The sequence below is a fragment of the Centroberyx affinis genome, unplaced genomic scaffold (genome assembly GCF_046629955.1).
Source record: "Centroberyx affinis isolate AG114_WGS23_722 - 3 ecotype Tasmania unplaced genomic scaffold, CSIRO-AGI_Caff_v1 ptg004204l_1, whole genome shotgun sequence".
Classification (NCBI taxonomy): Eukaryota; Metazoa; Chordata; class Actinopteri; order Beryciformes; family Berycidae; genus Centroberyx; species Centroberyx affinis.
In genome coordinates, this window is record NW_027281952.1 from 107,849 (window position 1) to 123,170 (window position 15,322).

Genomic DNA, 15,322 nt, shown 5'->3' on the forward strand with positions numbered 1-15,322 from the left:
CAAGAGTGTATGTGAAGGGTTTCATTCCAAAGTGATATCCATTTTGAAAAATGAAAAAAATATATACAATAAACCCTTCTACCTGAAATTCATCAGTCAATATTAAAGAAAACTGTTCATTCTTTCCTGATTCTAAACATGTTTGTAATGTAACATTTAATATTTAATATCTTGATATCTTGAAATCTGCGATACTTTCATGCCAGCAATCATTTTCCAATAACAGATGTTGTTAGATTACACATTTCTTGATACTGTATATAGTGTACATCCCTTTATTATAGCAAAAGCTTGTACTGGACTACAGAAGAAGTTTCAATTAAGAATTTGTACAGTAACTCTAACCCTTACATTATTTAATCTTAACCTAACCTAATCCAACCTCCTCTTTCTTCAACCAACATATTTTCAATAGATGTACTTGTGATCAGGGTACCTGTGATATATGATAGCTGGTTAACTGTTACAACTGATGCACTGACTATAATGTAAATCACTGAGTAGCAGCATCACATTGACACCAACAGGTGGGGCGCTCCCTGCTGGCCTGTGGGAGCTGCGGCCCTGAGGAGTACTGTGGCTTCAGCAGCGGTCGTCCTCATTGTGAGAAGTGCACCGTCTGTCCCGCAGGCTTCTTCCTGGTCGCACAGTGTTCGGTCCACGCAGACAGAATCTGCCAAGTGAGCATTACTGTCTTTTTAATATGAAGTAAAGTATCTTTACGAGAGAGTAGTTATACACCTGAACCAGTGAAGAACATAAAGGAAGAAGAAGGAAATGAGGTTTAAATTTCAACTGCCTGAAGTGAAAATTGACTTTTTTTTTTTACAGCCGTGGTAGTAGTCAGTCTATTGGTCAGTGCTCTGTCACTTCTGTGTGTAAAGTGTGTCAGTGTAAACTTGAAATAACCATTCACAGTGTCAATTTGTTTGTCATTACAGGACAGAGACGAATGCCTTGAAATATCTAATTTGTGTGGAGATCAACAGAAATGTCTCAACACCCCAGGTACAGAGAATTACTGAGAACTTTTGACAATTGTCCAATTTTTCTGTACACCATCTTAAATTTTCCTACATTCCCATACTTCCACTCCCTTCCCCTTATCAAACAACTGAATTATTTATATTTGGAGACATTGCTATGCAACTATATAAGCAGCATTGACAATAAGTTCTCCCTTTCTCCCTGGTTTGCTGTTATCAGGTGGATTCAGGTGCCAGGGCATGACGGAGCGAGATGCCAACTCAGGAATGTGTGGCCACGCCTACTTCTACAACTCCGACATGGACGAGTGTCAGGCCTGTTCCGAGTGCGACGGGGACCCCGTGGCTTCACCCTGCACCTTTACCACCGACGCCACCTGCTCCGGCCCCGCCGCGAGCGACGGCAGCCTCTCTCTGTCCTGGGCTGGAGACGTGAGTCTGCCCGCAGCGAAAGGCCACATCCCGGGTCACGCCTTCCCGACCGTGCAGCTCCAGATCCAGGGAAGAGGCGACGGCAGCCTGGTGTCTGCGGAGGACGGCCGCCTGGCGCTCAGGCAGCACGGCCTGGTGTGGCTGGACGAGAACCTCGCTCTGAGTCACGGCTGCCGCAGCTTCATCCAGGTGTGCTTGCGCGTGAACAGCACCGACGGCTCCGAGGGTCGCGACCTGAGCGGCGTCAGGGTGGAGCAGAGGGAGGGGAGGTCACTCCAGAGCGTGAGTATCAGCGGGGTGGCGGAGGTCGCCCCGGGCCACCTGATCTCCCTCCTCCTCAGGAGCGCCAGCCACCACTGTAACCACAGCAGCGACGGGCTGCAGCTGCACGACCCCGCCGCAGCTCCGCTCAGTCTCTTCTGGCTGTCCCACGATACCGGGGCAGTGGCCATGACCGCACAGGCGATGGCGTCCGCACACTACCACACCAACTACAGGCCAGTCTTCCGCACCACCTCGACCTCCGACCCCTACGTGGTGGGGCTGACTCACGACGGCCGCGGGGTGCGTTTCGCCGAGAGCGGTACTGTGCGCTTTGTGTTTCAGCAGGCGTTGTACTCCATGGGCCAGGCGTGCGTGAGCGAGGGCTTCCATCTGCTGGCGTACCTCAACCGCAATGGGACCGGCATGGAGCTGTGCCGCACCTTCAAACCGGGCGTCCACTACCGGGACACGTCCATATCTCTGTCTGGAGCGGCTAAAGTTGGCCCCGGGGACACGCTGGGCTTCGAGATCCTCTCTCCTGCTCAGTGCAACGTCCGCTACTTCGGCGACGAGACGGGCATCAGCACCCTCAGCTTGGTTTGGGTTCCCGCCGCCATCTCTTCCTCTCTCTCTGCCTCTGTGGCTCGTACCGGCCTTCCCTCGGGAGCCGTCCGAAACAAGCCGCTGTCCTTCCACCAGACCAGCGCCCAGGTCTCGCAGATGGGGCTGCCAGGGAAGGGATCCGCAGACCAGGGACGAGACTTTGTCTTCAGGGAGAGCGGGACCGCTAGTTTGGCTCTGGACCTCAAACTCATCCACTCCTGCAACCTGGTCAAGGTGACTCTTCTGAGGCGAAGCGACCCAGAGGCGTCAGGAGAGCGGGGCAGGGAGGCAGAGGGAGGGAGGCCGGTCCCCGTGGCCCAGCAGGTGGGTGGCCAGATGCCCGAGGGCAGCCAGTGGGCCAGTGTGGGACTGCGGGCGTCTTTCCAGGTCCGTAACGGCACGGCGGTGTTCTTTACGTTGGACTGCATACGCGGGCGAGTCAACCAGATCAGCCACCAGACAGGAAGTGGAGTGTCAATACTCTGGGTGGCAGCATAATAAAACAATATATAAATAATATTTTACTTCACTCTATCTTTGTTTATAGAATTTCCCAATCCAGTAGACCATGTTTAGCCTGTAGGTTGGACCAGTTTGATTGTTTGGTTGTCAAACTGCTTGTTTTGGTAGTGACTATAGCCACTATGATATACATTTTTTGTATTTGCTAATTTTATGTCTTAACACTTACAAATTAATGTATCATTATGCATAACGTCATATTTATGTTGTTTTATGATTTCTACAGAAGTACAGTTAACGATGCATAAAATATCTAAGTTGGTAACTGTTACGTTGGGGCTAAATATTTGTATTTACATGATAATACAGTCCAGTTCCAATTCAAGTAGTGCTTGGGCTATGTGCTTTTTTATGTTTAGAAATTCCATGTGTGTATTTGGTCTGTCTTATATTTATGTAATTGAATTACTCTGTTGACGCCAAGGGAACTTTAGAAATACTCACTGTGACTATAGCATTTTCTGCTTTCACCAAAAGTGGTTTGCCGGTACTGGTTTCATTCAGAAGTGTGTTTTTTAAGAGCATGTGTTTCATGTTAGCCGCCATTTTCTAATGTGAGTATCTACTGCATGCCTTGTTTAATGACCACTTTCTGCATATTATGGACTTAAAGAGAGTCCATGTGTTTTACTAAAGTCCTCTTGACATTAAACCGTCCTGGGTAGAGGGCATGCTGTTCTAAATATGAACACAGAGAGTAAGCTAAAGTTACTGTTTACCTAAACTGAACTGTAATAAAGTGTATATTTGATTTTTTTTATAGTGAACCCAATAAAAAGGAATTAGTTTCGCCAGATGTGCTTTGCTGCTGCCTCTGTGTAATGACGATGCTTTTGTGAGTGCTTGGTGTGACATTTAGCATTAAGTGGCATGAAGTCCTGTAATTTAAGCTGGTTATTTAACTACTGCTTAGACATGTAAGGCCATTAGTTACACCAGAGTGTGCTCTAAATATCCAGAGCTAGTCCACAATTGAAAGTTTGTATTATTCCTAAAACCTTATTTTTTTGTGAGGAGATTAAAGTGGCATCAAGATCACCATCATGACAAACTAACCTGATATATGCCAAATTTAATATAATGTTTTCTGTCATGATAAGTTTGTATGTGTTCTTGGTGATGAGTAAGTTTAATCAAAAACTGCCATCTGCTCTCTCCTGAGAGGGATGATCTTTCACGTACTCTTTGTAATCCCATCATGAGCTCTGTATTCTTATGAGAGGGCGCCTCAGAGTCAGCGAGAGGTGTGCAGGACCGAATCGAACACAGGTGCTGCTGGCAGAAGCCGCCGGGTGTTTCCCATTACACATCAAAAGATGAAGGTCCTCTACCGTGAATTTAAGCAGCTGAAATTCGATTAGACGTCAAGTTAACAGCCGAGCGGTCATCCTACACACTTCCGCCCACAATTCTCTCGTTCCCAGAATGTTACCATTGCTTTGGCAGAAGATCAAAAAGCACAGTATGATTCCTGGGCATATGTTCTATAAAAACTAGTATACCAGTGGATGTTATTATTTCTTGTCCTAGGTCTTTGAAGTGATGACCTCTTGAGTTGGTGTACACCAAAGTTTATCCAATAAATCAAGACTTTTAAAGGACCTGTGGCATCTGATGTGCAAGTTGGTATCTTAGAGGAGATGGTATGTTTATTGACCCTGCAGGATCAAAAGAGCACCGCCGCAACCGTTTTCCAGTTCAGTCCTCTGATGCCTCCTATAGTTCTGGCCTGCTTGAACAGACTGCTACTATAAATAAAGCATGTGCAGTAGTGTTTATGAACCTATCCTAACTTGTGTGCATGACCTTTGTCAGAAACCCAGACAGGAGACCAAAGATGATAAGCAGATCCAAGCCAAATAGCCGAGCAGAAACAAAGCATATCATGGGACAAATTGAAACCACTCTCAGACTGATGGATGACTGACTGGGCGAGTTATGGCGGTCTGGGGATGATAAACGTTAAAGGAACAGGTCAGAGACCCCAATACACAGAACTGAACTCCTCCGTCTGGCATGCCGAGATGGCCATTAGCACTCTGGGTAATAGAGCACAGATGGGGGGAAGGGCACTGTGTGTGTATGTGTGTTTATGTAGGTATGGGTGTGTCTTAGGGCTGCGCATATGTTTGTTTGTATGCATGTGTGTGAAAAAAGAGAGAGGGGTGAGGAGAGAGAGATTCAATGCAATTAAATGAAATCATGACGTCCAATGTGATCTATTTGAATGGAAGAATGATAATTTAATCCTCCAATTAAAAAAGGGCAAACTCAATAAAGTCTATCACTTCTGTCATGCATCGCATAGTGAACATTTTGGATTATAGAATTAGACAGAGAAATGCTGCAATAGGACTGTTTGCCTTCAATGCCAATTTCAGATTCAAGCAAATATGAAAGATGCAGAGAGTCTCACATACAGCACATCATACTTGTGTCTGTCTGCACTGCTCCCCCCCCATCCCCTCACCCTTTGTCTTCTATGTAACCGGCGTGTGTGCTACATGCAGACCTCTCACCAGGAGCCAGAGAGAGAGATAGAGAGACGGGCCTGCCAAGTCCAGCATGAGGCTGGATGGTGAACTGGGCTCCATATGGCGTACAGAGACTGAACATACAGGTAGAAAGAATGCAGAGTGCAGGTATTCATTGAAACTTTTCCCTTAATATTGAAACAACCATACTATCAGGGCAGCAGACCAAAGAACAAAGGCAGAGATACTTGTATACATGGAGTGGGAGAGAAAGACTGAAAATGGAATGAGAAAGGCAACTAACAGTGGGAAAGACGGAGAAAAATCTACTGCTCCTGTGTCGGTGCATCTGGAAGCAGTTCTGACTTGTTTTGAGCTTTTCTTCTCCTCTACACTATTAACTCCCTGGCTGCATCACCCAGAGGCTTCCTACAGTTTCTGTGGTCTATTGTGAGTCTAAATGTGTTACGGTGCATGTTTTACAACCAGTGATAGACATCCATTGTATGGTTTCGGGTCATAGGCCACCAGCACAGACATAATAAAGTAGTCACCAATGTAATTAACCAATAAATCTTACTGTTCGAGATCTGAGCAATAGGCATCACATTGTTTCATGCAGTACATTAAAGCACATAGTAGATGAATATCATTGATTTAGATATGATTTCATCAAATGTCATGGAAACTGATACTGAACATAGTGTAAAAGAATCCTTGAACAAATTGGTCGCTGCAATTAAATTGAAATCATTGTTTTCTATATTTCCAGCGAGTCCCAGTGAATTTAGTGATACAATACTGCCATCTACAGGACATAAAGAGAACACAACATGACCTTTGGGTTATAATGGAGATATGATTTATTATCATCATATATGCCACATATCTTTTGCGTGTCACTACAGTGGGTTAACAATGACTTCATTCATATGTTAGTGTATCAACCTGCTATGTGACAGTACAACAGTATATTATAGTAGTTTATATTAATTGGTTTAATATAAATATAGTTAAGGTAAGATACAATTTGTTTTAATAAATACATACAGTATGGCCATTATCTGTGATTGTACTTTGGGGGTTAATAAGCATCATGTATTAGTATTTTCCTCTAATAGCCTTAAATACACAATGAGCTCATACAGTAGGACCTTAACACTGTAGTAAATGTCTATTGGATATCTATAGAAAAAAGGCAGTTGTCCAACAAAGTGTGTAAATGTGAGAAAAAGGCAGGCTGTGATTAAAAACGTGACTTTCAAGGAACAGTCAGTCACCGGTCTGAGTTAAAAAACCCCAAAACAACAGTCAGGGATACGACTACAAAAGCCCATAATGTATATTTAAGAGTTTTGGCCTTTGACAGTGGGTAATAACGCTGTCATGTATTATTTCTGATCTTGTGTTATTCAGATATCTGAGCTCCAACGTGATTATTCGGCACTTGAGTGTTGAGTGTCGCAGCAGAAGAAAGGAAATTGCATCGCTATTATCTCACACAAGGCATCTCTGTGGCGGATAGGAGTGACGCTCACGCCGTCTAATCTCAGCGCGCAACGCGGATACGCACAGAGAGGAAGATGAGCGAGAGAGAGATGGATGGATGGATGAAGTGGCAAAAATAAGAGGCTGCATGAATTGGGAGCAGCAGCAGCCTTTGGGATGAGCTTCAAGTAGCGGACTACAGACAAAAAGATTGTAAAGCTGCTGATGGTGAATGAAGTGCTATAACAACTTGAACACTATTTGGATAACTGTATGTTAGTATGATGCTTCTTCCATAATATTGTTTTGGGAACAACAAATATGAGATAGAGGTGTTTGAGTACAACATTTATGAAATTTCCACTGGGTATAATATGACAGAGGTTATCTTTACTTGGCAAAACTGTATATGTAAAGACTATTAATGTAAGTTCACCATGTGTCAGACACTGTACAATGATGTGAGTTTGTTTTTGGTCCGTGCTGCAAAGAGTTTTGACTGTTTGTCACTGAAAGGGAAAGAGAGGAAAAGAGATATGAGTAGGGAGACGATACCTGGACAGACAAAGTGAACGAGTGAATCTGGGGAGTGAAACTGATAGAGTGAAGAGGAGAGAAAGAGAGGAGGAGGGGCTGGAGGTATGGTTAGATAAGGCCGGTGGGAGCGGGGGGGTGAGAGGGGGTTTAGTGGAGGATCTGCAGCAGGAGGCGTTTGAAGTCTCCGCCGCACTCGGAGTCCAGAGCTTCTCTGAGGGGAACGTCGTACTTCTCCAGGTACATGTCCTTCACCGTGTCCAGGTCAATCTGCCGGTCAACAACATGAAGCGGTGTTGTTTGCTTTATGTTTTTTTTCTTTGAACTGGAGGTTTACATGGAACCAGAGTAGGTACAATCGAGCAAATTTCAAGATCCAAAACCCCAAAACAGTGATTAAGGGATTAATTCCTCAAGGTTTTCACTCAAAAGCATCAATATGATCAATGACGTCTCAAAGTGTAGGATGTTTGCATACTTGAAAAAGATAAATAATACACTAATCATGCAGATAGAAAGGATCAATCATATCACAACTGAATGACTGAGATATTAATCAGTAAATATCAGTATAAAATATCCAAGAAGTGTTCAGCTTTTTGTTAGAGGTGCGACCAAACATCTAGACTATTATGTCGTTACCCACTATGCTTATATGCTAGAATGTGCAGTCACACACACACACACACACACACACACACAACTTGCCTCAGAGCGTCCTACGATGATGCGAATGAGTGTGTCCTCATCAGTGCCCGCTCCCTTCATGGCGGCATTGAGTCGTCGGGCAAAATACAGCTGGGGGTTCTTAGCACACCTCACTATGGAAGACACACACACACACACACACACACACACACACACACACACACAAAGGAGCATGCGTTATAAAAGGAATTGATAACTCATTTGATAATTCATCGGTAGTGACTTGGACAATGTAAACTATCCTTTCCCAACCTACCCAGAGTGATGTAGCACTCCTTTAGGGTTCCTGTGGCCTCGTGGTCAATGGCGTCCAAGATGTCTGTTCCTGAAAGCTGTAGAACAACAATTTACACCCAAGAACTGATAACATCCACAGAGATGAGAAAATAGTCCCTTCAAACAGCAGGGAATCACCTGAAACTACAAAAACGTACTATCCTCACCCACTGGAAGAGTGGCAGGTTTTACTATACTAATACTGGAAACAATTGAAAACTGCCACTACATACCGACTCATAGATCTTAAAGGTGGCCTGGAGCTGCAGGTAGTTCCTGTGCGTCAGGATGTAGCTGAAGGTCGACTCGTCTGTGCCAAACCTGCCTTCTCCTGCCTGGTAGGTACATACAAAAAAGAAATAGTATGCGATCATTTGTGTGTACATCCTCTCTCCGGCCTGGTGCAAGCAGAGTTAGCCTCCATTCAGTCTCTCATCCAATTAAAATCCTCTGTATTGAGCAGTTGAGCCTATGATCTTTTGGTACAATCAGGCTCATTTGCTGAGTCAGTCAGTCAGGGATTAGTTAGTTAGACATTTCACTCTTCCTGTGTGCTATCAAACTTCATCACAGAGTGGCAAAAAATCCTTTTCTCCAAGTCATGTCTGTTCTTTCTTGAGCATTATCTAACCAATAAAATTAATTCAACTTGTATTTAGCAGCCTTTTACCACTTGACTATCTCTGGACACATTTATATTTGTATTATTGTGAAAATGTAACTTTAAGTATGAATTTTCACACTTTAGCTGCAAACTTTCACACAAGTCCCACAGTCCTATTCTCATATTCAGAAAGAAATATAGCCTAACAGTATAACACACAATACACCGTGGGATTGCAAAGAAGCTGTACTTGTTTGGTTTGGGCTGGCATGTACAAAACTAGATCTAGGATCACTGGTGAGGCCGCATGACCACACAGACTTGACTGTGATTTAAAAGGCAAACTGCTCTCAGATCAGCACTTAAATCCTAAGGTACTCTAGGAATAGGGGGCTGTGATTTAAGGGAATTACACGGGGCAGACTTTATCCAGGAGAGCTCACCTCAAACAGAGACGTGGCATCCTGTTCTGCTAGACCCTCATCCACCTCGTAGCCCTCGTCCCTGCTTGCCTGGAGGAAAACAGAGGGATACAGGAGAGAGATATGGGGGAGAGGAAAAGGGGAACAGAGGTATAAAGCGATGGATAGGGGAGGGAGCGAGGGAAGAGGGAGGGGAAGAGATTTAGCGAGTGGAAGAAAGTCAAAGAGATGGATTACGAAAATAATCTCCTGCATTTAACGGGATAACGATCATCTGGTACACATTTGAAACATTTTGGGGCAATTGGAGTTGCAGTTCTTTGGGGTGCGGATTGCAGTAGGATATGAGTCACAAGGGCTACACTGTTGTTTGTCTTTGATTCCAGGAGAAGGAAAGGAGAGGGGAAGTGGGCAAGGGTGAGAGCGCTGAGAGAGAGCCAGGGACGGCACCGAGGCCAAAGCACGGCAAACAATGATGTGATGTGTGACGAGTGTCCCAGGGTGATTCACAAGTGTAGTGCAGATAAAACACCTTTCAGAGCCTCTATCAAAGGAAGACAAGATGCGGTCCTAAACCCCTTCACTTAATGGCTTATATCCACTTTCAACTTTTCCACTTTCAAATATAGAGACTGTGGTAATGCTGGATATTTGTTAAGTGTGTAACCCTCCTTCCCCTGTAACTGCTCCCCCATATGTCTGCTAGGAGTCACTGTCCTGGCTAAACAAAGATAAAATAAAGCCAGTGCTTACCTGCAGCAGCGAGATCAACAGGTTCCTCACATCTCCACTGGTGTCATCCTCAATGTCGGCCTCCAGGTCACGGTCATTCACTATAAAGTAAGAATAAGAGTAAGAGCTTTGGTACTGTCAAAGTCTTACCATCTTTACACAACATTTGTGCTCAAATCCTTTCAATCCACTGCTAGAAAGAAAAGTTTCACAGTGAGTTAAACTTTGACTCTGAGAAGAATAACTGTAGTTGTAACTTGACCAGCAAGGCAAGAGAGGAGAAGATGACTGACTTTACAATGATTCATCCCCAAAAGTGACCCACCCAAGAAATATAAATCTTGATTCTGCTGTTCCATGTTTTGACCACACTTTCCAATATGGGCGGAACATCAAATTGGTAGCTAAGGCAGCCTATGTGCCTCTGAATCACTGGATAAGAATACTTACCCTGGGCATATGCTTCCTTGTAGCTCAAGATGTCCTGTTGGGAGAGGTTAAAGAGGACATTCAGTCAGCCATTAACTTTATACAGTCACAGAATCTGACAACACAGAAACAGGGTTACAAACACAGATTGTATGCAAAAAGAGAGGCCATCACACAATAGGTGAAAATGCTGCTTTTATGCTGCCTTCAAGTGCTCCTAGTAAGCTCATGCATCCCAGATTGAAAGTCATAAACACGACCTGTCATGCATTCAAGTGCTTTTGGTCGGAAATGAATGGACCCCATACCAAAGGCAGCTTTTGTTGGCTCATGTTTTACTTTAGGAATCAGGTGGCACAGAGCTACTTTGTGCTACGGTGGCAGTATGAAGAGGAGAAAATCCATGTCAAGACTGTAATTGATTTCTTAATTTATTAAAAACAAAACAAAACTAAAACTTAAACAAGGAGTGAAAATAAAAACACACAATACTAATTATTTACATAAGATGCCAAACTATAACATATAGTAATGAATTACATCATTGTTACTATCTGACTTACTGTCTGAATTCTGATTTCCCAGTTGTATTTACCACTTTATTGGGTCGTTCATGTGCACTCAACTCGCAATCACAATTTTTCCAACAGCACTTGAAGGCAGCGCTAGACCTCACTCGATCACCCAAAACTGTCTGGCTGTCTCTTGAGGGTTAACCTTAATGGCTATAGGATTCACATCAATTACTTCCATTGGTTATCCATCACCTATTGACCGACCTGATTGGTAGCCGTGCACAGGATCTCCACCAGGACGGCTTCATCTGTGCCCGCCCCCTTCATGGCCTTCCTCAGCTCCTTGGCGAAGTAAACACGGGGAGGGTCCAACATGGCCACGACGGCATTCTCAAAGCTGCCTGTCAGCTCCTTCCTCAGGACCTCCTCCAGCTCCTGACCGGACACACGGGCGGTGACAGAGATGGTCATGTGAGACAGTGGGTGGGAACCGTGGAGGAAAAACAAGATGATAGATATATCCAGAGAGGTAAATAGAGGCAGAGAAGGAAGGAGAGAGAGGGAGAGAGGGACGGAGGTAGGAATGGTAGGTAGGAAGGTACTTACATCATCATATTTTTCAAAGTAGGCCTGTTTGATCTCCACACGCTGAGCTGAACAACGGTTGGCCAGGATTTCAATAATAGCCTCCTCATCCGTGCCTGGGGAATATAATACACAAATCATATATATAAAATAAAAGTACTCAAACCATTAAGACTAATTTAATTTGGATACAATATATATATTTGGATTTGGGGATTCTACTTCTTGTGATTGAGGGGAGATATGGAGGTTGACTGTTTTTTAAATTCATGAGTTCTTCTAATGGGTGATTGCATCACAGCAGTCAACATTCACTCTTTTCATGTGAACAAACAGGATGCCTTGATCACATGAGAGCAGAGAAATCAATAGCTTGACCAATGATCATATTTTCTAGTTCTTGCAGATACTGAGGCTTCTTAATCTTTGTAGGAATGAATGTAGGAAAACAAACATCCATTTATTGATGAGGGAATGAAAAAACAACTTACCTAAACCTTTACAAGCTTTCCTAATGTCCTTGATGTCGGCTGTAACATCAAAGTCCTCATATGGGACAATGGTGGGCTAGGGAAGAAACAGTGACAGGACCTTAACATTTAATTGAAAATGCATTAAATAATACAATAAATCAAATCAAGCAAACAATGTTTACAACTGCTAGGTGTAGAAGGTAAACCCACCTAAACTCTGATTACCCATCTTTTTTATATTGCAAAATAGAGTTTACCACCTTTATAGGCTTCTAATGTAAATTCATAGTTTGCATCTTAGTAAGTAGTATAGTATCAAACTGATGTACATTGTAAGAGAATAAAGAAATAAAAAAAGTATAATTTCTGAAAATGTAATAGAGTTTTGTTATATTGGTGGTTGTTTGGCCTTATGATTGATTGTCATAGGCCCACCCTTTTATTTACCACTGCTGTACAGAACTGAGCAGGATTATGCGTTGCAAGCGAATGAGTCAATTCTGGTCTGGCAGTGCATCCAGCCCGTTTGTTCCTCCAGGAAAAGGGTGCAGCCTGTGCCCGCTGAGTCATGGGACAGGAGCTGCACGGCATGCAGCCTCCTCTCCTCGCCCACCCCTCCATCTAACACAATGCGGCCTTATTGATCAGCGACACAGAGGACAAATTCCACATCGCCGCCGCTGCCTCCTCGGCCCTGGCACTGCGAACTCCCCTCGGTGAAGTAAACTGCGCACGTTCTGACTAGAGGCAGAGTTTGCCGTTTTCACGTCAACAAAACAACACAACTAGGCCTATAAGTCTTGTTTTTTTTTATTATCCCCCGACGAAAAATCACAAGAACATTCCTATAAAATTCCTGCTGGGGCTTACAGTGTGTCTGTGGTACTCAGTGTTGACTCAAAGTGACTTATATCCTTCTCGATGATGTTTTATATTTCTCCCCTGACTCACCCTTGAATACCACAGACACACTGTCCATCTAGGAATATTACAGAGATGTTCTAGTGATTTTTCGTTAGTGTTAATCGTTCTTTTTGCTACACAAGCTGGAGAAAAGTAATCTTTCTTACCTGCACGTTGCCCATGATATTCCAGACTGGAATTTCCAGGTCAAGTGAAAGCTGTGTGTCGTGCTGTGCTGTCCCGTGCTGAGCTGTGCTGTGCAGTTAGTGTGATGCGTGGCTGTTCCTGCAGGGACGCAGCCCTGTCCGGTGGTGCAGAGCTGACGTCACCACCGCTTATTAATTTAACAACAGAGATGGGAGGTTGGGCTGGGAGGGGTGAGGGGGTCATCACATGCCAAAGTCAAACAGATGAAAGTACCACAGTTATTTGCTCAGGCAGTCATCAACTGTTTGCACAGCTCTAGAGTGTCCCATTACAGTGCAACATAGGGTGTGTTCTGGTCAATCTCTCAAACCGAATTTACTGTTAAAGCACACACACGCACGCGCACACACACGCACGTAAACGCAAGCAAAGTGGAAACACAGTATGGTAAACTGTGTGTCTCCAGCATAGTGGTCAATACACTGACACTGTGGTTTAGTCTCTGTCCTAAAGCAGAATCTCTCCACCTCACTGGTCCTCATGGGTATTCAGCTTTTAGCATCATTACCCACTGTCAGGCTCATTTAGACATGTTGCTACTAGTCATATGAAGACCCATGAAGTCCCAACCATATCTAGTTCTAATAATAACAGACTTAAAGGTAGAGTCTTTTCTGCTGTTGATATTACACTGTTTTTATAACTTTCATATAGTAGCCCAATAGATACGGTATATCTGACTTGAACTGGAGTTGTGGGTTAAATGTGTCTCTTCTTGGTCAGTTTTAAGGACATGTCTAAAAGCTCCACATGGTGGCAGTGTTGCACTATGTCTTGTGGTCGTTACCCTCTGAACACCCAGTTAGTTGCTGTGTTGCTATGAATTGCAATGAACTAGATTGAATTCCTTTGAATTGAAACGTGAGTGTGGCAGGTAGTGCAGGCGGTCCTGCAGAATGGATTAGCATTGTAAACCATAAACAATAGTGAACAAGCCAAAGAAAACAACAGCAAATTGCAGCTTCAGCAAGGCAATTCAGTGACTGCCACTGTGGGGGTTTTATAGAAATATTTATTGTAGGATTGAGAACAGAGTATTTACGGTATGTACATGCAACACAATATAAATGTACAATATAAATACTCCCATGTGGATGCTACAACAGCTTGTCACTGTTTGAAGCAACACTATATAACAAGCATACAATACAGTTAGTGGGCAAGTTACAACTTTGCATGTCAAAACAGCCTAAAACCATCTGATAGAAAATATGCTTGTGAACGTTAAACCATTGTTAAATAAAGTAAAATTGTTACTTATCAAGCCTCTCAGTGTATAGATGCTGATGGATTGCTTGCCAACTGTTTCATTATGATGAGCATGAAGCAGAACTCTAGATCAGTATTGAAACACTTGATAAATACATGACTGTCTTGGTATTTAGATATTTGAAAAATGGAAGGTGGGTCTGAAGTTTTTCAAACCATCTTTGACCATTTTATATGTGTAATGATTTTTTTTTAATTTATTTTTTGCTACCTATCTCTGGTGAATTTTAGTGCAACATGGGCCCAGTATCTTCACTGTCATGCACACACCACTGTACTAAAGCTGGACTGACTTCCATGTTTGATTGCATTGCACAAATCAGGTGACGGTGTTGGCTAGTTGGTTGATCACAGGACAGAAAGGCTGATTGTTGCTGTTGGAGGTGCTGCTGCTGACAGCAATGGTAAATCACAAATTTTCTATTAGCAAGAAAGTGGTAAAAAGGCTTTGGTCATGCATTGTATCGGTACATAAAGATGCCCGCATGCACGCACAAATAAATACTCTCACACACACAAACACACACACACACATACAGTAATCATTTCAATCTTTGCAGTTGAACATGTCCTAGCATTTGGTTGTGGAAAGCCAAAAAATGTGCATTCAAGCAGATGTAAGATGGGCAAGCAAGTGAAAGGAAAAAAATGCATTATTCACATTATCTACCCAACTCAGGTTTGGTTTTGGTCCTTTGAAAAACACATTCTGCTCAATGTGTTGTAGATATACTACAGCATATGAGTGCTTTTTGGGGAGGGAAGTCCAGGGCAAGATTATGGTAAATGTGTCACTTTAAAAACAGTAAACAGTAAACCAATGTCAACAACAGGGAAACCCTCATGGATATTTTAACACCGCTTAAATTATTCCTTTAACAGCAAGCCATTTGAAA

At 43.4% G+C, this 15,322-nt stretch overlaps 1 protein-coding gene across 1 annotated transcript; it reads right to left on the reverse strand.

Moving 5' to 3' along the window:
• Window positions 1-6,127: 6,127 nt before the first annotated feature.
• On the reverse strand, window positions 6,128-13,252 carry LOC139664188 (annexin A13-like). Its single transcript, XM_071542933.1, has 11 exons — window positions 13,118-13,252; window positions 12,066-12,141; window positions 11,596-11,690; window positions 11,254-11,424; window positions 10,496-10,529; window positions 10,067-10,146; window positions 9,335-9,403; window positions 8,521-8,622; window positions 8,268-8,343; window positions 8,012-8,124; window positions 6,128-7,573 (listed from the first exon to the last, which is right to left on the reverse strand). Exons 1-11 carry the CDS (start codon window positions 13,130-13,132, stop codon window positions 7,454-7,456), a joined length of 951 nt encoding a protein of 316 aa, XP_071399034.1. The 5' UTR covers window positions 13,133-13,252; the 3' UTR covers window positions 6,128-7,453.
• Window positions 13,253-15,322: the final 2,070 nt, after the last annotated feature.

Bases quoted from the DNA above. Each gene is read 5' to 3' on its own strand.
- LOC139664188 (XM_071542933.1), bottom strand. The intron at 8,125-8,267 runs GTAGGTTGGGAA...TGTCTTCCATAG, and splicing joins GGAGTGCTACATCACTCTGG to TGAGGTGTGCTAAGAACCCC. The intron at 7,574-8,011 runs GCAAGTTGTGTG...GTTGACCGGCAG, and splicing joins TCATCGTAGGACGCTCTGAG to ATTGACCTGGACACGGTGAA.